Source organism: Apis florea, unplaced genomic scaffold (assembly GCF_048593485.1).
Source record: "Apis florea isolate Af1SG1 unplaced genomic scaffold, ASM4859348v1 contig_2350_pilon, whole genome shotgun sequence".
Lineage (NCBI taxonomy): Eukaryota > Metazoa > Arthropoda > Insecta > Hymenoptera > Apidae > Apis > Apis florea.
The window spans coordinates 8,250,697-8,274,698 of NW_028256565.1; the positions used below are offsets into that span (position 1 = coordinate 8,250,697).

The window sequence follows — 24,002 nt, forward strand, 5'->3', positions numbered from 1 at the left end:
AAACAATATTACACATAATCGTTATCGTACGATTCATTATTGGATTTATTTCAATCAAAATTTTCATCACGTGTAAATATAACGAAATTTCGTCCAATTATATTCGCATAATAAATATTATTATATATATATATATATAAAATCGAATTAAGATAAATATCATTTTTTCATATTATAATTTTTATATTCTTAAGATCGTTATAATTATGTATCGTAAGATTTACACGTTTTAAAAATTGAAGAGCGAAGATCTCAAGATAATTAAAAAAGCAATATTTATTATTAATTATCATAAAAATTGTTCGTCAAAAGCTATCGAGAACAATTTCTTATCGAATAGACAAGAAAATGACGCGTCTTTTTTTAAAATTTTCACGTCCCGTTTACTCGATTTACCCTTCACCCTTTGATTGTAGGGCAAAGGAATGACACGCTGGAGACACAATGATTTCCACTTCAGTTATCGCTTTTGAACATTCAGTTTGAACATCCCTTCGAGGCTTAACCCAAACGTCAAACGTTGTTTCGCCGATATTCGTAGATGAATACGATTACGCTGGTGGTCAATCCGAGGTAAAGTATCCCGAAAGGGATAAACAAATGTCGAATCGTGATCTTTCGATGTATCGACGAGTCATCGAGCATCATCATCTCTTTCCGTTTTAACGATCGGTACATGGCTTGATACCAAATCTTATAGAAACCACCATTGTTCAATCTGAGAAGGATGGTGTTTATACGTCTTCCGAAAGGTGATCCTGAAATTGCATTTTCCAATTGGATCGAGAATATTTATTTGTTTACGAATTGTGCAAGAGTAGCAGAAATAAACGAAAGGAAGGTAAGGAAAATAATTTTAGATAGACACGTTATCGATTAAATTCTGAAGGCGAAAAAATGTTCGATATTTTACAAAGAAAATACCTAATTGGATTCTGTGCATTTTTAAGGATTCGACAAAATAGGTGGCGCGATAATAGAATGTGACGAAAGAGAAGGATTCGTAAAGAGATGAAATAAGTTAATCGTGATGGCGTAAAACAATCAAATAAAATAGTTATTTCATCACTTTGTTCCACAAACCTTTCTTTATCACATTGGCTATGATGTAATCCTTTGGACACTCTTTAACGACGTGCAACGTTTGTCTCTGATATTGGTCGTATTTCAACGGAAGAGTCGCGATTCGATGAAGATAGCCAGCATCCCTCACCTCGAATAATCTTCTATGAACTTCCGATCTGTTCGCGTATTCCAATCTCTCGTGGAGCCGTTTGATCAACGGCGATGTTACATCGGTGAACGCGTCGCTTATGACGTCTTTGGCGTCGGTTAAAATCGTGATCCCTAGAAAATTAAATGAGAGGGAATAAAAATTCCACCTACAACGGGGATTGTAAAAAAAAAAAAAAAAAATAATCGAGAAGATATATGAACCGCTTTTCTCCAACTGTTCCAACGTGTTGATATCTTCGTAGTACATTCGTTTGCTGAAACTGGAGGCAAGTTGAGATGTGATTATTCCATTGAGGATCAAACTGAGGAGCAGACTGCATATCAGCAACAATCTCTCCGGGAACCATGGTTGACCCAATTTAAACGGTTGCATAAGCTGAAATACCACCTTCATTAAATAGCGTACCAGCGTTAACAGAAGGTACAAAGAGGCTCGATCGAATCGTTTCAAATCGTTTTTCTTCGTTTTGGACGTCGCCGATCGGACGGTTTGTGACCCATCGAGCAGGAAAAAGTTGTTAGCAAAACGAGGATACTTCCTGGAATGAATGATTCTTGTATTCTTGTGTCGTGAAAAGATTTGTGTAACAAGATTTGCGAAAATGTATGAAAGCAGTAGAGAAATAAAAATAATTAATTATTCGTTCGTTTACACGAGTTCTTTTTCTTATAAACATTTAGCGAAAATCTTATTGAGAATAAAGTAAAGTTAAAATATTTAAAGAACTTTTTTTTCTTTACAGATGTCGCAAGTTGAATAGAATTAAATATTTTTCGTGAAATATCACAGTTTAATAGAGAAAATTCTACGAGTTTTAAATTTTGTACGATAAAAGCTCAACCCATTTTCTATTCCTATTTTAATTCCATCATATATTTCTCTCCTTCATACTTTGTGTAAACTCATATTTTTATTCAAACAATGGCTCGCTGTTTGTACGCAAATAAAATATCCTTCTCTTCTCAAAACTCGATTCGATAATCCGTCATGATTTTTTTTTCCTTTCGCTCCGATGAAATCTTTCAAAGGCGAAACCTGGTATTTTTATATATATATATATATATATGATGTAAATACCTGGTATTTCGATCGCTCACTCGCTCGCGTTCCTCGTACGACACCCTCTCGCCCGTTTCTCGAACAACGTTGAACACGAGACCGTTTCCATTCTCGAGGAAATACGAGTCGGGGATATATTCGCAGCAGAAGAACGCCTGCCCGCTTTTCCGCACAGCCTCGAACATATTTCGATACTTCTCGGTCTTCAAGATCGTGTAAATCATCGCGATTACGAAATGGGCGGCGAACACGAGCAACCATGCTCTCCCCGTGAAGATCTTGACGATGACGAGATAATCGGGCAGCGGTGCAGCTTTCGGTATAAGAACGCACAATTTGTCACTCGTAATTGACGCGGTGAACTCGAGCTGTCTGGTCTGATAATCCTTGACGAAGAATTGATTGAACGAAACGTCCGCGAAACCGTACACCAAGTGTCCAATTGTCCCGAAGAAGGTACCGTTCTCCTTCCAACCGAATCTATCCTTGGAGTTGATCAGGGCGTACGACACGTTCATCTTTCTGCAAACCTCTTCCAAATACTTGAAATCCAAGCCGAAGTATCGCCCCTCCTTCAGAGAGATCGTGCTCGTCTCGAAGATGGATATTTTCAACGGGTACCGCTTGAAGTCGAGCCTCTCCTCCTCGAAAAAGTCGGACACCTCGGTGATATTCGGCCGCTCGATCAACAGGAAGCCACCCTCCTCGTTCGATTTATCGCAATTCCAGTCGCAACTTCCGCGATACCTGGCGCTGTTGTACGAATCGAATGGATCGTATCGGATCACTTTGTCACCGGTGAACAGAAGCAGCTTATACACCCTTCTCACCCTCCAAAGCCTCTCGAACGCCCACTGACAGAATCGTTCCTGCTCGAACGAGGTGGCGGATGGTTGTCCTTGCTCGCGAAGGATGTAGAAATTCTCCGGATGCCAGAACGAGATCAAGTGCGGCGAGCTGAGAATATCTTTGAGATGGTCCACGTCCGAGAACAGGAGCAACACGCAATTTTCCGTCTCTATCGTTTGATAATCACGCCCCCTGTCCTTGGATGGAAGAGATATCAGATGTTTCAAAGTAACCAGCCTGGTGGACACGTTTAAATCGATCAGCATCCCGGCGGGGATGTCGATGGGGGATGGTTGGAAGTCGTCGAATACCACGGTCAGCATCTTCGTGTGGCTGGTCTTGGCCCATTTTTCCAGGAAAGGGTATAGGTTGGAATAGCTGTCCGACTCGTCGGACTCGGACAATTTGCAGGCGACGCGAGAAAGGATGGTTAGAGGGAGAAGCAGGGTCGCGAGAAGCAGCTTGGACATCCTTTGAAAGAATCCTTGGATACGTGCTCCCCACGAGTCACGTCCTGCGAACAGAATTGGATTTATTCGTGGTAGCATGGTTCCAGGCCTCGAAAGAATCTCGAAAGTTTTCGATTCTTTGTTGCTTTGATTCACGTACAGATGTGAAGATATTCGATTTGGTGGAAATTTTATCGTGTATGTTCCTCTTGTTTCTTATTTTGTTAGATATGCTTGTTGCGCGACACGATAGATGGAAATTTTATGGAATAAAATAAATAATAAATGTTCGTTTACTTACGTTGTTATTTCGTGTGTTAGGATATTTTTATCGGTGTGGTAGTTTCAGTGAGAATATTAGATATTGCACTTAGGATTAAAGAATTATTTTAATCATCACATTGTCATTTTAATACAATCGAAATAAATTTTGTTCGTTTTTAAATTAAAAATTAGATTGGATTAAAGTTTTCCTTTTAATTTTAAATTATCGAAGAATTCTCGAATTTTTGGAGGGGATCAGCTTGGTACAGTTTGATTGATTTTCAAAGTAACACAGGTTTCGACATGTCAAAAAATCTGTCGCGTCGAAATGTCGAATCGACGACTAGGAGGAGTGACAAAAGCCAATTTAACAAGGTTTGAAATTCCGGGAGACCAAGTTAATTCTCTCGATCCAATAAATTAGGTGCGATTACGAATCTCAAATTAGTTTGCCGAGTTGGCAACTTTAACGGTAAGCGACTTTTCTTTCTTCTTTTCGTTCAACGAAAAATCGTTAATTGAAAAATCCGCTTTTCACGCATTCCAGTTTGTATTTGATAATCTATTTTTTCTTTTTTTTTTTTTTTTTTGGTTCAACATTTTCACACGAATGTATACAAACGAGTGAAACTGGAAAAATTGAACTATATTTTCGTTCTTATTGTAACCTTATTTCTTTACCTTTTATTTTATCGATATTTGTTCGATTCGTTTGATTATTCAAAGATTTACTCTTGTGTTTCAAATTTGAACGAAATGTTTTGTCATAATTTTCTCGGAATTAATCGATAATCGTTGTTAATATTCTTTCTAAAGCGATGATCTCTTTTCCACAAATTTGACCAATTTATCTAGAATTAATTAGAATAGAAACTAACTAAAGGGATCACTTTAGAAAAGGAAATCGTATTTATAAAAAGATCTTATTTAACATTATAATTTTTCCATAGGATTTATATTTTACATAATTTTTATCCTATTCCTGTTAAATATTTTTCCAATATCGTTTTAATCAAAGTTGGAAAAAAAAAATTTCTTTTTTTTTCGTGAGAGAGATTTATTTGCAAACGATAAACATCGAGAGACGAAGACTCGGCAAAGAATAAAAGTTGTAATTTACTTATGATTGCGATAAAACTTTTGTTCTATTCAACGAACGGGATGAGATGACGCAAACAAAAAGGACGAATAAAACTTGTAATTACTTTCGAAGTAAAAAATTATTTTTCTGTTCGTTTGTTGTTGTTGGAAAAAGGAAAAATTTTTTTTCACAACTTACTCGCGAACAGTAAGGATTACAGCAGACTTTTCACTAAGAGGTGAAAGCTTGTTAATCGTAACTTCGATAAGTATATTACTACAGGAGATCGGTGTCCCCCTAGACATTTGATGTAACTTCCAAGGTTTTATGCTGGAAAATTAGCTCTCAGTCTAGAGAAACTTATGGGAACGAGGATCGATGTAAAGTCCTTTAAGAAACGCGAGAGATGCACGAATGCGATTACGTTTTGGTTTTTGAAAAAAAAAAAAAAAAAAAAAAAAAAAGAGTTATTTTCGATCCTGAAAGATTGATCCTCAAAGTGAAATACAGGTACACTGTCGGTTCAACCTATTTCGTTGTTCCACCAGATTTATCTCTTGCACTAGAGGAGAGGAAAATTTTAAGTAAAATCCAATTTCGCGATAAAAAGAAACAACGTAGGTACTAAATGTTACAATAAAAAGAAAATGCCACTAATAAAAGGGAGATAGGAAGAGCGGTACTCGCAATAGAGGCGTAATAAAAAGTAAGTATCTTGTTGGAACAGTGAAGATAGCCAGAGACGATTTCTTTCTACCTTCTGTTGATGATTCGTATGCACGATTGCATGCACGGCCATTGATTTTCGAAGTAACTCCATTTCATTTCAAATTTTTGAAATGAATACTTTTACAATCCTACGCATGTCGAATGATTCGTTTTCAGATCATTAAAGAATAATGAATTAGTTTTTACAATGTACAATGTTTATCTTTTTCCATATTCATTTTGATTAAAATAATATACAACTTTGATATGAAAAAAATTGAAAGTTATTTTTATTCATACATAGAGACAAACAAGATGCTCTTCACTTTCCATTGTAATAAATTCTTAATTCTAACGAGTATCAACTTTTTCTTTAAGTTATAAATAATTCTCATACGTATGATGCATTACATATATATATATATATAAATGTTAGTATAATCGAATACATCGTATAACAAATAAGTTTCTCAAGGATAATTAATACAAAATCCAGTCCAGGAAGTTTGAATTTTCCTTCTTACTCGAAACTTTGTTCCTTCCCTATTTTACAGTATAATTTGTTCACCTTGAAAGCGCAGCATCATCTTCCTACGGGCAAACGCCGTATTCTTTTTATAAGTGAATCAAACACACGCTTCTGCACTTCGTTAATATTAGAATTTATGAAACAGCCAATATCCATGGTACAATTTTTCAACCACGTTGACAGGGTGGGAAACGTGTTAGAAAGAAAGAACGTTCTTATATTATCTCTCTCGGCGTCCTTGTGCGAAAAACTTCTAAGAAAGAAATACGAACTTTTCTTTTCTCGTAGACAGAAATAATCCCATTTCTCTGATTTGGAATAAATTTTTTTTTTTTATCCACTACTACTAAAATTTATCCTTTACAATTTTTAGAGATCGTAATAATACATGTGAATCGTTAATGTCGTAACATCAATAATTTTAAGTAAAAAGAGAGAGAGAGAGAGAGAGAGAGAGAGTTTGTTCGATAATTATTATTCTATCAAACGAATATTATTAATTGGTCGAAATTCGTATTAAAATTGTTACCAGCATTTATCGAATGAAAATCAATAAATTAAGCGCAGTAAATGCAATCATCGCTTCACCAAAATGGATATTCTGAATCAATTTAACTCCTATTTCGTACGAATTTAATCACTTTAAGTGTCTGAATAATTATTCTCGCTCTCTTTAGATCAAATTACATATTTGCGTAAATATTTTCAACGTTGTAAACGAAATATTTAATAATTTTAAAATTCAGAAAGATTGGGAACGAAGGATGGCCACGGATACGTGATAAATTGTAATTCCTCGTATGAGGAATTTATTTGAATCCTATCAATTCAAAATTCCTCTGTTTCCTCTGTTTACACATCTTCATCATCTCAATGTAAAATCGAGAGCAACGTAATTACTTTCGGAATTCTAGATCAAAGATTTTGAACTACGTGCACGGTAATAATGACAGTACGGAAACTTCATATTCTTCAAAGAAGCTCTAATGAAGGTAACCTGATGGTATCTAGACGTTCGCTATCAAGAGACGTCGACTTCCATTAATAACACCACGCTGACTTCCATCGATTATTTATAAGGGGAATTTATGCAGATTGGATAAGGACAGGAAATTGTTTCCTTTTAAAAATCATACATCATGTAATAGAATATTTTCCAAAGTTTTCGACACACACGACTCTCTTTCATCCTCTTTGACAGGATAAAACATATTTTTAGAAAGAATCAGATTAGACGAAAATAGGAAATGAAAATATTTTCGTGGAAAATTATAGATACTCACACAATTATACAAGGTGAAATATTTTAAAAATTGTGCAATTATATCAAAACAATTTTGCACAAAAGTTGATTAATTTCGTCGTTGATATAATTCGATTTTTTTGCAAAAAAGAAGAAACATATAAAAGTTTGTTCCCTTTGTTCGAAACTTTTTTCGATATGATTTATAATTTCGAATCTCAGATAAATCTATGAGTTATTACTATTGGACTTTTTTAATATTTTTTTTCAATGACTTTAATTTACACACAGTAGCCATTTATTTGTGCAACCGTATAAAATATTTGAAATAAAAAAATAATTATGAGAACCGTTCAAAAACCACTTTGTAATCTATTTATTATAAGCTATAAGCTTCCAAATTGGGATTAACATAATGTCATAAATATTCGATAAAATAGCGGAACACATTCATCGAACACGACCGATAATAATTTCTGGTTTCCAATAACTTTTGAATTTAAAGTTTCACGAGCGTTGAAACGAAAACAATATAGGAGCGATATATAAGCGATCAAATACCGGGGATATGTACCTCGTGGCAGGAATAATTCCAATCGAATCATTCCAGAAACGATTCGAATGCAAAGCGGTATCATTTAGGCGTACCATTAAGGTGGAAAAGCATTGGAATTTAATCGAGTTTTCATCGGTCCATGAAATGTTGTTATGATGCTCATAGAGGATTTGAAAAATAATCAGTGAGGCGACGTCCAATTTTGATGATTAATTGCCCGATTATAATTCACAAACAGATTGGCATTAAATATACGTATCAAGAGATTGAAATTCGTGTAAAATAAACGAAGATAAATTTGGCGTATTTTGTGGCTGTTTATTAGTGAAAAGGAATTCGAAATTGGGCCTGTTGAAGAGAATTATGCTTTCTGAATAATTCTTTGTAATATCATGCATACATCAGAATGAAGTAAACTTTTAATCTCCTTTGCGCACGAGTTACGATAAATTATTAAATATTGCTATCAAATTTTTGCAACAAATATTATTCACTTGTAATTATCGAATTTAAAATTAAAGAAACTTTAAAGTTGATTAAAGTTGATCGTGCAATTTTCCTTTCTTTTTTTTTTTTTTTTTAATAACAACAATTAATTGAAACTCCTCTTGATTGATATTGACAAGATAATAGAAGTAGTAAAGAAAAAACGAATTGTTCCACGATTCTGAAATAGAAATAGATGCGTAAATGCGTTTATCGAATCTGTTATCACCTGTAAAAAAACACTTTCTCTCTTAGTTTAGTTTACTTTTTTTCGTGTAAAGGAAAAAAAGCGAAATAAAAAGGATAAAACGGAGGAAAAAAAAAAAAAAAAAAGAAACTTACACGTCCTCTTTCTCGCTGCAAACGAGAATTACCACTTGTTACATAAACTCGAACGTCACCGATCGAAGAGGAAACGTGGATAATATCCGAGGAGAAAAAACAAAACGATATTACAGATGGATTGAAGCCTCTCGAGGCGAACTTACTCGTGACACTGAAACTTGCACGACATGTTCGAAAGTAGACAAGCTAGACAAATTAGAATGCAAAATGATCTGATAAGGGGGATATCACAAGGGAAGGAGGGGGTCGATATCATTAGGATCTGTTTGTATTCGTCCCCGCATTTTAAATAAGCTCTTACAAGGTGTATTTTTTGCGTTACTCTCGATAAATATCTGTATTTATTCGTTAGAGACTTTATAATTCATAGGATCGGGTTATGCGATCGTAGATACAAAGTAATTTATGATTGTTATATTATACGTAAATAAATAGATACACGTAGTAGAGAATCGTTCTGTTTGCAAGGGAGCTTAATGTACAAATGCACGAGTTTGTTGAAAATTAAATATCCAGTAAACAAGTGCAAGTATTAATTATTAAATTTTTGCATGATAAATAACGACTTTATGACATCAGTTTTTGTTTTAATTATTTTGAAATTGTAAAATTCGAGAATTTAAAATTATCTTCGTTCGTGCGTTACTTTATATATACAAAGATTATCCCTTTTCATTAGTTTAATGATGTTTGAATTACGCTCTTTTTTTTCTTTTTTGTAAATTCAACAAGCAAAAATACGAACATGAACAACGAACGTTAATTAAATAAATGCATTGAAACAACAGCCTATCAGGATTTTTGTAAAATTAAAATCAACGAATTTTCCACGTGGAAAAAAACTTATTAAGATAATTTATTTTCTTAATAATGCTTATCTGGAAACGAGATTAATTATCGATAATCGAGGAGCCAATAATTATACTAAATTATGCATGTTCGCTTTCATAAACTTTTGCTTAATTTTTCTAATTAATAATTCAATCCGATCTATTATACTAATTAATAACGAATATGAAAATTTCATTTTTCGAAAATTCCTTTGAAAGAGACTTTTGCGAAATTGTATATCAATTTCACATTCCATTGTGAACAACATAGAAACTTTGATAACTTAGGGTGAATTAATTTCACTAACAGATGCTTAATTTCAAAACGTAGTTCAATCAATTTTGCAAAGTTTCGCAATTGCGGAGATGCCAATGAATGGACGGGGGAGATGCCAATGAATACTTAGGCTTAACCCTCGAAATATAGTGAAACATGATAGATGACATACGGACAAAAGTGACCCGTATCATGTAAACTTATCTGCTTCTCATCTAATGGACTTAATAAATATGTGACACTTTTGTGTTTAACAACTTTTATTTTAGCTTCTGGAATCGATCCAGTTGCGCATGAAAACTTTCCTTAAATAAATAATGAACAGGAAGACATATCTTTGCACGAAAGAATGGTAAAAAGAAAATTCTTTATTTTTAAAACTTGCATTTTTCTGTATTTATTTTTTCACGTATCATCTATTTCAGATCATCCACTATACGGTCCAAACTTGGTACTTAGTGATCTATTTCTGGAACTAATGGACACTTGAAACGCCAACATTTCGAATGTAATGAAGAGATAAAATCTATGAAGGGAAGAAATGGTTTTGAAGAAAAACGTCGATCTTCTCGTGAAAAGGATTAGAAAAACCAACATTGGTGAAAATATACTGCAGTAGAAAAATAAGTATATATAATTTTAAAAATAAAAATTTGCTTTTTATTATTGTTTTATTGTAAAAATATATTTTTCGATTCATTTTTTATTTAAGTGAAGACAAAACTCTCATCACTTAACTATTACGTTATATTAAGAATATATTGTGTAATATTATTCCAAATAATTTGTTCAAATAAGAAATTTCTTCTTGTTAAAAAACTCATTGTTGCTAATCGATGAATCATCAACGATTGAAATTAAACGAGTGAAATAAATAACGAAACCAATTTATTAGCTGGATATATTAAATATACGAAAACCACTAAATGGCGCCATCTGTGTCAAATGTGTCAACACGATTAAACGTAATATCTGATATCGATCAAAGTCTCGTTTTTAAGTACACTTTTTCGCTTCTCTCCTTGATTTCTCTCGAGAAACGGAGACACTTCAAACGTCTTCTGACATTAATTTCCGAACTAACGAGCTCCCAATTATTTACGTTTCTTGAGCATAATGTGATCCTCCTTTTACAACAGAAGTTTCTAACAGAATTAGGGAGAATTTCCGGGAGATTGACACGTGCAATCGTTAATTTTCCACAGTTTCGAAACTATCCTATAATTGATTCGCGATTCGAAGGAATTAACGAGATCTTGGCTATCAGTTTCGAGATGGAGACGGGTTTCACGCGATGGAAGAGTTAACAGTTGCCTGTTGTAAACATAAATTGTCAATTAAACTCAAAAGTTTACGAATTAACGAAGATGAGAATCGATAAGAATCGTTGGATAACGTTCAGATGGCGAGCTCTTTCCATTTCGAAATTATCGGAATGGGGGGTAAATAATGGAGGGGTAATAGGAGGTTTGAGGTAATGGAGATTGAAGTGCTTAAAATTGATTACAAACAAGGAGTGGAGTTTGAGAATTTAGCGTGAATTTTTTTATAGAAGTGAATTACTTGATTGTCTCTGCTCGTTTTAATAACAAATCAATCGTGCATTGGTCACGTAATAAAGGAGAACGTGACTTATTCGACGATACGAAACGAATAATAATGCGATGATTGATTTTCTAGCTCGCTCGTAACTCTAGTTGTTAATTAACCTGTTAATTAACCTTTAGTGGACAAGTTTTTTATTCGTGTTCGGCTGAAAGTTTAAATCTCAGAGTGCAATTAATATCTTCCAATTTACCGACTAACGGTGAGAATAAAAAATTCATGGGGTGGAAAATGACATTTAAACCCTCAGGCTTTCTGTTTGCTTTTTAATTTCTGAATAAACGTGTTTGTTTCGATTGATTGTAATTGAAAAAAAAAAACCGAAGGAAAACATGGTTTTTTTTAAAATTTTTTTTTTTTTTTTGTTTGGTGAGAAATAAAGAAGAGAGGCAAACTTTGTCAGAAAAGTTAGAGGTTCTTGAGCTAATAAAGGATTACACCTTCATTTAGATACGAAGAAAACTTTTTTCATTTAACTCGAACGACGTTTGACCTATTCCTTCCAGCGAATCTATTTATTTCATTTTTTTTTGTTCGATTTATTGAGAGTATTTAAACGAAGGTGAATATAAGAAGAAAAAAAGGAGCAAAAATCTTTAATTTTAAAAGTATCGAGTATTCATCTCAATTATTAATACTTACACTCTTAATAAGAAAATCAAATTTTGGACGGACACTTTTATATCGAAACTTATTTGATCTTCCAAAAAAAAAAAAAAAAATATAGAAGAATCATAGATTCTTATTATAAAATTCTTATGTAACAATCATTCCAAAAAAGATCAACATTATCTAATTTATCCAGATGAAAATAACCGTAAAGACAATTTTGTATTCAAAAGCTTTTGAATTCTATGTGGGATGCGAACCACGTTGTAGATCACGTTGATAACATTTTTAATTAGCATTTAACCACGTTGATGAAGAGAAAATTTCATTCGAAATTTTTGCAAACTCGACAATTTTATATAAATTCTTTTTTTTATCCAGAAATTCGCATGAAATAATTGGTAGTTTTTTGCAGTAGTTCGTTAACGGTTGTAACAATTTCGTTTAATTAAATCGCGAGAGTTTTTTTTTCTCGCGGTCGCGAGAAAGTCAATTAATCATGCAGATAAGTCGCACGATATCCGATCGAGGGAGGGGCAGAAGATGTGTGATAAACCTTCCATCCTGAGGAAAATAAACGGAGAACAATTCCATTCTGCAATTCTACTCTTTATCGCGAATACATCTTTAATATTAACCGGGATTTGGTCATGGAAACTGATTTAATGGAGAAAAACGATTGCAATTCAATTGTAAAAAAAAAAAAAAAAACAAAAAAAAATAATAGAGGGATGGAAATTATCGAGTGACGAGATGTTAAATTAGAACGTGATTGAAGTGAATGAAAAAATAAAAAAGTGCGCATAAATAAAGGAAACAAAAATTTGTTTTATTTTAACCCTTTCATTTTGATATATCGATCGATGTTGAAAAGGATCGTTACGACGAATTTTAAAGTTAAATCTTCCTCCTATTCCTCCCGTTGATCCGTTTTCACGTTGGAGATCCAACGATTAGATCATTTTGTTCTCTTCGAGGCCATCAAGATCTCTTAAGATCATTTAAAGCTTGTCGAGAATAGTAGTCAAAGTCGAGGTAAGAAATGGTAAAAATAATTTGCGAGAGAGTTCGAACGAACGACATCATTACGTCAATATTATTATGATTTCCAAGAAGACTCGAGTTTGAAATGTGAAGAAGAAAGAAAAGGAAGAGAGAAAAGAACGAATGGATGAAACGTTGGGTCTGAGAAAAAAGATTTTAATATTCGTGAAAGAAGCTATGATGGATGGTTGCCGTATACCGAAACACTTGAAGATTTTGTTATCCTATTACTTCTGGAGATTTAGGAAGGAATATATATATATACGGATATTCTATCCGTTTCGAGAAATAAAATATTTTTGATATTACGGGTACATATTGAATTATTTCGCAACGTCGTGAAAAATATATGCCACGATTTGTCTTCGAAATACAGAGTTTACATTTTCTAAATAAAAGTGATCGAGTTTCATATCTATACGATTACGATTTTTCTTCCTTTTTTTTTTTTTCTTTTCTATAATTTATTTTAAACTTTATACTTTTCTCGTCTCACTTTGACATGAAAATTGTTTATTTCACATGGAATATTCCAATATATTTTCTCCTTCCCCAACTACAACCCGAAACAAATTTTCCAATATCTCATTTCGTATTCTTCAATCGTTGCTTTAAAAATATTTATCGAATTCAATTACGAAGTGAAATAAGAGCAAAGTGAAAAAATCGCGTTCACTCGGTGAATTTTCCACCGTCTAGAAAGAAATTTGAATTTAAATTTTTTTCCTTCGTCTGAGTTTCAGAAGAAGATAGAACGGTTCCCGCGTTTACCAAAAAAATCTCTAACCATTTACAAATTATATCTCACCTTTTATCCCTGGCTTTCAATCAATTTCCAATTGCTCGAATCAATAGGATGGAATTGGATGCATCATCAAAATGCGGCAAACAAGATCATAGAGCCACTATTGAAGTAGAAGCATGTTGTATCGGGCAGCATATCTCTTTATTGCGTGTTGCTAATTGCAAGCGTGGATGCTGATCGTCGTGGAACACCGTGGTATCGCGCAGACTCCTTCTTGAAGCGAGACAGGGAGAGCAAAGGATCCTTGTGAATTTTCACCAGTAACCCCGTGACCACCAACCCGTTTTCAACGTGTACCATTTTACCCGCTCCTGTTAACCGCTTCGTGGCTAGTACTCGTTTTTTTCCTAACCTGTTGCCAGAAAGAAACACGATCCACGTACCAGAGTAAAGGGTGTCGAATCGATTCGAAATCGTTCCAGTGCTGGATTCGAACGGGCAGAAAAAAAGTTTTATTTCAAAAACATTGAACGATGAACTCGTTCCAAGAATCAATTATAAGGATGGATCACCACGTATATTTGTAAATAGTGGGAAAAATTTAATTTTTGGTTTTGACAATTTCGAAATTGGTCGTTTGGTTCTTCGTGATGATGATGATGATGATGATGGATTGATCGCTTTTGAGGGATTCGTTTTGAAAATCTTCTGAAGGATCCACTATATAGACAAAAGTAAAAAGAATTTTTTTATTATTAGTTAATTTTTCAAAATTTCATGGCGATGGATTGAAGCTTTTAAATAAAAATAAAATTAAAAAATCCAATTTTTTTACGATAACGTAAATCGTAGAAAAGAATTTTAACAATTTTTAATTAGTTTAAAATCGTTTTTTATCTCGTTTCAATGAATATTATTTGCCGAGTCGAACGATTTTATGGAAATTTCGACGAACGATCAGTTAATCGTTAATCTTTTAAGTTGAGCAGACTGTCCTTTTTCCTACTTTTTTTTTTTCATTTTTCTTCGTTCTTCTTTCTCTACATCAAAGAAACCTGTTGCACGGCGATCCGTAGTCGAGAAATTCACAGGGAAAAAATGGGAAAAAAGCGAGACGTTGTTTTTCGTGACAATTTCGCAGTTTCCGTTTAATGCCATACCGTGTGTGAAACGTCGAACACGATATATATTGCCACAAAATAAGGAGATCTTCGATACGTGAGTTTCGACAAGTGAATCTCGAACCTCGTTGTGATACAGAAGTGTGTACTTCAGGGTAAGTACGAATTACACGTTTAATCTCATATTTTTCCAATAATTGCATTGAAAAAATTAATAGAAAATTAAATTGAATTGATATAAAAATGGTACAAAATCTTCTATAATCTGATTAAATTTTATTCATCAATCATATTAAAGAAAAAAGAAAGAATTTTCTCGTTTATAATATATATGTATCAACAAGATATACAAAAACAATTATCCTGTTATATGATCGTCAGAATATTTTTGTGATGATCGATATCAGATTCAAAGAGAGGATGTTCTATAAAAACATATTTTGTATTTGAGAAAAGCGAAAATAAGAGAACAACTTGTGCACGTATCGTATAACACGTTATGTGTGTGATAATTTTTTTTATTGAAAACATTCTAGAAATTTAGAAGAAAAAGTTGGTAAAAACAATTTTTTTAATAAAAACTTGAAGGAAATTTTAATATTTCAAAGTTGAAAGAATAGAGAATTTTATAAATTTCATACAATCACAGATATATAGAGAAATAATTCAACAAGTTTGAAAATTCAAAAATTGTTTTTCTGTAAAAATTAGAATATTATCTTTTTTCTAGCTTTTCTTATGTGAACTTTATTATTATAATTATGATTATTCTATTTAACTTTTGAGAAAATAGAATTAATCGTTATTTTGAATAAGTAAAAGAAGAATGTTTATAACATTAAATAATTTTATGTAGTAGAACTATCATTTCTAAAGAAAATTACTTGATATTGGAGAATTATTTGATAATGGTTTAAACTCGTTATCATATTCTGGAGGTATATTCTACAGTTATAGAAGGAACATGGTAAATACTTGTACATACATGATACGCGTATGAAATTAATAAAGGTACAACGCACGTTGGTAAATAAGTGGAAATCAATCAATAGATGCATGGATAATGCATCAATTTGAAATGACGAGAATGAAATTAAAAAATTAGATTTGTAACATTTTCACTCATTTTCATGAATCTCTGCACGAATTTTTATTTATTTTTGAATCGTCTACACAATTTTTTAATGAATAAATTATCTTCGTGTTTGAACAATTTTTTAAAATTTAATAATGCCTTTATAAATCATATTTTACCTTTAACTACATTTATTTATTTTTTAGTTACATACAAATTACAATACAATTACATTACGATACAACAGAAACACTTTTGATATTTTAAAAAATTGTTTCTTCTATAAAATAGATTTTCACCACAAATATTTTTCTTTTAGGAAAACAATCCGTGCATATTTGGAAAAAGAAAAAAGAAAAAAGAGAAAAATACATACGATTAAAAAAAAATACTTTTATATCAGACGATATTTGATACGTGTTAATTTAACATAAATAATATTTTCCATTTTAAAAAAGGAATTATATTTCAAATTATTGGTGATAATAAAAATTCGATCCAAATAATCTCGAATATAAAATCATAGACGCGATAACAACCGTTCATTACTACGTCTCCCGCCATCATAATTCATCACAGTTGTCAAAATGGAATATTGATGTTTTCGTTAATGCATAATCTTTAATAACGTAACTGCATGTTTCATGAGATTGATTGTTCTTAATATAATAAATCTCCGGTAATAGATCAACCTTTGTTGTACAAGATAACGAGCTTATTTGTTCGAAAATAAAATCTCTAAGGTTGTTCGTTTAATTTAAGAACCGGAAAGGAGAAAGATAAACCGTTCCATCGATATCCATTAATGCCGACCCTCGACACGAGCCTTAGTTTCGGGGGTAATAACTTTATTTTCCTTCCTTAATACGATCCCTTTCGAGTGCGCTTATTGTTTTCGTTATATAGAAATTTCGATTAGTCGATGATGATAACGGAGCAAATATTTACTTTAACATTATGGAAATTTTAAAATATTTACTCTCTTCCTTTCTCTTTTCATTATGAAAGTACTTTATTTCATTTTATATTATTTTATCTAAATAAATCAATTAAAATATTTAACACGATTTAACATATACACGTGTATTGTATTATATATATATATTATATTATATGTAAACATAATACTCGGTTTATGATCTTAACAGATTTATATTATTCTGATAATTCTTTCAATCAATCCTTCGATTGAATTGAATATGATATCGAATATTATACGTTTAATTTTATTTTAATGCATTTTTAATACATTCATAAATATTTCGGTACTTTCAATAATATATATATATTATTTTCTATGAAGAAGAAAAATAGCTAAACTTCATGCATTCTTCTTTTCCTTTGTGTCGTCACATAATGAAATGCCAGATCGAATTTTTTTCAATGCGCGTCCTACACAATTTTTCTAGTATGATAGCAGATAGATAAATTATAAATAAAACATTGAAAGATAAGAGAAGAAGATGCTTAATTATATATGCATAAATTATTCTAATTGTGTAAATACTAATAATCTTTTTGAAATACCAAAATACAAATTAAATAGGAATCGAGCAAATTAATTCGAAAATTTTAACGCTATAATTTTCAAACACCTTCTCAATTTATTCTTCTCAATTCTTATTTTATTATATTTATCTTCCACTTATGCAGTTTCATTGAACAACAATATTGTAATACAATATTAATTTATTGCCATCAAAGAGACATTTCCAATTAATATAACGATAGATATTATACGTATGGGATTATCTAATTACAATATGAACAATATTCCAAAGGAGAATGTTCAAATTGTCTATCGTATAAAAGAGAATCGTATTTTCTATTAATTAATAATTATTAACGAATAATGAAATTATTTACTGAAAAATAAACATGTAATTTTACTACGTGTAAATCATTAGATATTATTAATCATTATTCAATACCATGAAAATTGGATGCATAAGAATTCATTATGTTTCCATTTAACATTATACCATGTTAATAAATCACTCATAATTGCATAATGAAATTTCTTTCCATTAGCTTTTATCTGTCACATTTCTTCTTGCATTTTAACTATCATTATTAATTATAATTATATATAATTATATATTAACTGTAATTATCACATTAATTGGAAATTTCGTTATTTTTCTTTTTTTTTTTGTTGAGAATATTTTAAAAAGAGAATTAATATCATTGTCGCAAATATTTTGAATCTATTTGATCCAACTTTTTTTTACGCAAAAATTAGAAAGAAATGTTAAAAGAATGTGAATGAAATATGTGTTGACGATTATTATGCAGATTTATGCGGATCGACATTATATTCTGATTTATAAGTATGTGGACATAACATATGTTATTATTTGTAAAGTAATCTTTATCTCTGAATGCTATTTTATTGCTATATTATATATAAATAATAATATCAAATAATGTTAAAGTAATGTAATTTAATTTGAAATCTTTAAATAATTAATAATTTATACTATAGGAATGTTTAAATGAACAAATTCGAAAATGTCAAAATTAAAAGATATTTATGAGAATTTTTACAAACTGAGTAAAAAATAAAAAAAAAAGAAATTAATAACAGAAAGCATTTTAAAATAAGAGCACATTGTGGATATATTAATGACAAGAAAATTGAATTACCTTTTATTACCATAGTGAGGTATTAAATTCGATACAAAATAAAATAAAAATCATATTAAAACATCGCGTAAATGTGATAATGGTATTAAATTTTATTTGAAGAATATGTTGAGTTTGAAACCATCGTCATCCATTATCAGTCACGATGAAAAATTACTTTTATTCAAATTTTATTTATTATTTTCCTCAGGTTTGCTTTGTATACGAGATCAGGTGAAAACAATATGTTATTCTCAATATGTTATATTAAAAGAATAAAATCTCTTGTTCAAATCTAACCAACGTAAATGGATCCCGACTTCAAAGAGACGTCCATTTTGGAGATATTATTGTTTCAGATGAAAGGGAATTCAATGGATTTTCCTTACAGTATATGGATTCGTCTTTGAATCAAATATTTTACATTTCACGAGAAGTTTGAAGTCCATCCTTTTTAAAAGAGATTTTAAAAAAACATGATATTTTACAGCACACCTTGCTCCTCATCCTTTTAGATTAACAATGGAAAATATCTTTTCAAAGCTTCCAAAACAACTTTCAAAGCTTTTTCTTTAAAATAAACTTATGTGTTTTCGAAATCAGATTTATCTATCTCCTTTACGCAGCAAGTTTCACGCCGGCTATGGATTCGGTATTCCTTTTAACACGCTCGATTGTTTGCCTTGCTCTTCTAAAACTTCCTATCATATAGAATTCTATCTAGGGTCTTTTTTATGCGAAATATGTTACGAATATAGAAGCACGATCTCATTGATCGAAAAGATAGAAGATAATAGTCGTGTAAACTTTTTATTTGTTTAATTTCAATTGATGGCCATGAAACTTTTATTATTTCAAATTCTCAATGCTGCGAGTGAGATAATCCTTTCATCAGAATGCAGGAGGTGACATAAGATATCTGGAAACGAAAAAAAGGAAAGAAAGAAAGGAAAAAAAAAAGGAAACTCAAAGAAGAATCTAAAACTTTTAATTTAAACGCAATTGATATGGAATAAGATTATTCATGTATGCATGTATTAAGATGTCAATAATAGGAAATATGGAAATGTCCATTGCTTGTGAAGATTGAGGTGAGCGTGAAAAATGGACGTATTATAATGATGATACAGCTAAGAATATATAAGAAAACGTGTGGGAAGAATAGAATGGAATTACTGATAATAGGCCTGTTGATACTATTAATTATAATTATTCATCTAAATCTGATCTTAATCGTTTTTTTTCTTAATCGTTGAGGCCAAAAATTGGATTTATATTCATCTACATCTCCTCTTCTTTCGCAAATTGTTAAAACATCGCCAACATTCAATAAAAAAATCAAGAAACTTTTCCTTTTCAATCGAAAAAGTATCGAGTATCGTTTGAATTACATTACAGGATCTTGATGAATCAAAGTAGCGCGAAAGAATTTCTTCCCTGCTTTATGCGAAACGAGGAAAATAGAAATAATGAAAGAATTTTATCAAGAATCAGCGAGTGTAGAGCGCGACACGATTCAAAGAAATCTTCACATTTTCCGTTTGCATACGTTCGAGCGTGCTGCATGTGTTCAAATAATGTATTGCTGCCATCATTCAAAATGGCGTGAAGGAATATCATGAATACGGAGTCAATAGCGAAGAATTCACGGAACAAGAAAGAAATTATGATGGAATGCGAGTGGGTATGCGCGTTTTATCCATCGGTGCACAGCTGAAACTAGCTTTACTTCAAGTTTTCCATGATGGATCGATAGAACGAGTCGAGTGTTCCTCTTACAATACCAAAGCACGGCCATCTTTCATATTCGCTGTTCATTTTGGACGGAGCTAAATCTCTCAAGTTTTTCATCATCCCCCCTTCATGATAAAAATCGAGGAACGACAGTTTTCGACAACAATATCATTTTATCGTTTGCTTCCTCGACATTTCATATTCTTGCCGACCCTTTGATACGTGTGCCTTTCAAATTGAAAATCACACGTATTCCTCTTCTTTGAAATTCTATAGCAGTGTTTTATCGCTTATTCTCTTCTCCTCCTGCAAATAATTTGCAAGCCTTCTCTTCAGATTTTACAACTATAATAGTAGAATATTGAAATAGAATAAAAAAAAAAATATATAGTGGAATATTGAAATAAATAAATGGTAAAAGACTTCTCTTCGTCTTCGAGTTGGAAATTACGTATTTTTGTTCTTTGAGATCCTATGGCAATCTGCTTTATCACGATTCTTTTTTAGTTGTAAATAACGTGTAAATAATTTATCAGCCTTTTCTTCATCTTGCAATCAATAATTGAAATAGAATAAAAATGTAATAGATACAATGGAATATATTTAAATAAAACTTGAAAGAAATCTTGAGAGAAATGAGATTTTTTTTTATAGAAAGAAAAAGATTAAAAAAAATCTTCCATTCTTAAAACAATACGGGATCATTAACGTTGCTGTTCATTTCCTTCGAACGAAGTTACGAAGATTGTGTAGCAAGTTTTAAAAATTTGAGTTTGCTTCAGATAGGACGGATCCGATGGATGATGGATGATAATGGAAAACAGTTTGACATCTCTGATGCAAACTGGCCGTGATAATTAGAAAGACTCATTATCATAGAATATGATTTGTCCCATTTTGAAAATGTTGCTCGCGTATTTATGTTATATTTTTGTTGCGGGAGAAAATTTATTCGTTTCAATTTGGCCAACGATATGTTCGTTTTACGTCACACATATTTCACATATATCTGAATACATTCCTCGCGCTTTTAAAATCATCGTGCATTCGAATAGACAGTTGTGCATATTTTAAATTATTTTCCGATCGAAGAAATTTTTCATCGAAATCACTCTTCTGCAAAAAAAAAAAAAAAAAGAATTATTTCAAGTAAATCACGTTCTTTTTTTTTTTTTTTTTTTTTACTATAATCATAGTTCGTCATCATTCGATCGCATCCTCATACGAATAATTTCTTATTCGTGTGGAAAGTGACGAAAATCTGAATCAATTTCCGAGAAATTCTATTTCTGTCGAAATAAAAATCTATTGGAAAATTTAATAAATTGATGACTGAAAACCTTTCTGTATTTTTCTTATAATGATCAATGCTAGATATATAATATGTATATCTTTAGTTGACTAGAAAAAAGACACTCATTTTCACTTTTCATCGAAATCCCGGTTTTATCGGTTTCAACGAGAACGGAATAAAATTAAAAGCAGCCGGACGCTTTGATGGAAATTTCCTACAAGAACTTTCCGCGTGATAAAGAAAACAAGAAAAAAAATATCTGTTACGTGCTTTCCAAATATTATCCTTCGATTTTCCAACGATTGTTCATATTCTAAATTATAAACGTACACTGTTTCTCATGGCGTGAAACCGAGACTCGAATTATTCGACAAAGAGAAAGTTTCAATTGTCGGACAATTGGCGGTTCTGTTATTTTCGATTAAAGCCTGGGCTTAAAAAAAAAAAAAAAAAAAAAAAGAAAAGCTACCGAATCAAATAAAAGGAATAACAATTTCTACGCTTTTAAAATATTAATTTAAACTTTATTTTTTTAATTTTCCATCCCTTTGGAGTAATAATAATATTCGTCCAATTTAAGTTTCGCTAAGTAAACTCGGCCATAATAATAATAATAATAATCTTGTTCCTACGTAACAATCAAGTTTCTCGTAAGTAGCGTTAAACATTAGTCGTGTTTGTCGAACATAACAACTTGTAATTTTGCGCATAGTATAGATCATGATGTTCTAGCTGGGGCAACGATAAGCTACGATATAACTTGCATTTTCTCTATCTAAAATAATCCAAGCAAACGCAATGGGAATCACGTATGGGAAATTCAGTATGTAGGAATTATGCGAGAGATAGGATATATGATTATTCATGAATCATGAAAAGGAATTCAGAGGCATAGATCGTTAGACTATTGTTACAATGAAGTTAGTAATGGAAGTTGATCAGTATCAGGATACAATCAGGAGGATTCTATGTGTTCAACCAGTGAGAAGCGATCGAATATTCGATGTGCGTTTGGCAATGTTAACAAGTTCGTTGTCTATATATATGATTAAACGACGTGTGGCGATAATCTTTGAGGGAATAACGATATGTGGTATAAGTAATTTGAGATATGTCATCCATGTTGATCAACTCGGATTGATAAAACAGGTGAAATGTATGAATATCTTGAAAAATGGAAGAAAATTGTAATAAAGGGGGAAGAATCTTGTTGGAAGAAATTTTCTGATTGAAAATCAAATTTATCTGCGTTTAATTAATTAATAAAATCGTCTGAGTTAATTAATTGATTAATTTTATTAACTTTCTTAAAAAGTTCACCAACTTTTAACATAGTTGCAATCTCGTTTTAAAAAGAGATTTCGAAAGAATTCTATGGGAGTGAATGAATAATGAGAAAATTACCAAGTTCCAGCGACGACCTATATTAGGATTTTCTTTTTTTTTATTTTTTCAAAAGTTGAAATCTTAAAAAAAGGAACAAGATCGATGTTAGGCAGAGATTGAATCGAAAATATGTACATCACGCATACATTGAAACGAATATGCTTAAAAATATGCTGCGAAACATATTTTAATGTGGAATAAATTGAAGGATTAATATTTTTTTATATTTGTAATTTTTTTACTTCGTTGCGTTTAATTTTTGTTTATAATTTCTCATTTTTATGTTAACTGTTGCAAGTTTTTAACGAGTGCTTCAAGCTTTGAAAAAGTTTACGTAAACTGGAACATAACTATATATGATTCGTCATTGAAATTTCTAACTTTGAAGGAATTTCACGGAGTATGAGATTCCAGTTTTTTACGGGCGTAAATACCCCCTTTTGGAATTGGAGGAAATTTCACGAAAGTGAAAAAAATTGAATAATTTTCTGGAAAATTTATCAGTTTTATTTATTCCATTCCCATTTGTGATAAACGATATTTTTCGAAAGGAGCGAAATTACTTGGTTCTACGAAACACAAAACAATTTAAAAATTGTTTCACAAATTGTATATAAATAATGATAAAAATTATAAATAAATATTTTCATCAGAAATGAAGATTAATTGTAAAAAATAATATTTCGTTTTTCATAAATTAAGTTTCTTAATGTTTTTTAAAAGAAAAGTGGTCACCTACTTGTACAATATCCTTCGTTTATTGTCTTCAATTATTTTATTAGAGAAAATATTAAATCCACCGACATCTTTAAATGTATTTTACAAGATGTTGATAGAAGTCAAAGGAAACG

General features: G+C 31.4%; 1 protein-coding gene across 2 annotated transcripts; it reads right to left on the reverse strand.

Annotated features, from left to right (window-relative positions):
* Window positions 1–250: 250 nt before the first annotated feature.
* LOC105736281 (uncharacterized) lies at window positions 251–3,615 on the reverse strand. Of its 2 annotated transcripts, none has more exons than XM_031918456.2 (4): window positions 2,316–3,615; window positions 1,438–1,734; window positions 1,084–1,347; window positions 251–758 (listed from the first exon to the last, which is right to left on the reverse strand). In XM_031918456.2, exons 1-4 carry the CDS (start codon window positions 3,613–3,615, stop codon window positions 514–516), a joined length of 2,106 nt encoding a protein of 701 aa, XP_031774316.2. In that variant the 3' UTR covers window positions 251–513. The 2 variants fall into 2 exon arrangements, with proteins under 2 accessions (XP_031774316.2, XP_086760699.1); XM_086904573.1 differs by having other exon boundaries at window positions 1,438–1,775; window positions 2,315–3,615.
* Between the last annotated feature and the right edge of the window lie 20,387 nt (window positions 3,616–24,002).

Coding starts and splice junctions, on each gene's coding strand:
- LOC105736281 (XM_086904573.1), bottom strand. CDS start 3,615: ATGTCCAAGCTGCTTCTCGCGACCCTGCTTCTCCCTCTAACCATCCTT. Junction 1,776..2,314: donor GTGAGCGATCGAAATACCAG/GTATTTACATCA, acceptor CATTCATTCCAG/GAAGTATCCTCGTTTTGCTA. Junction 1,348..1,437: donor GGAACAGTTGGAGAAAAGCG/GTTCATATATCT, acceptor TTAATTTTCTAG/GGATCACGATTTTAACCGAC.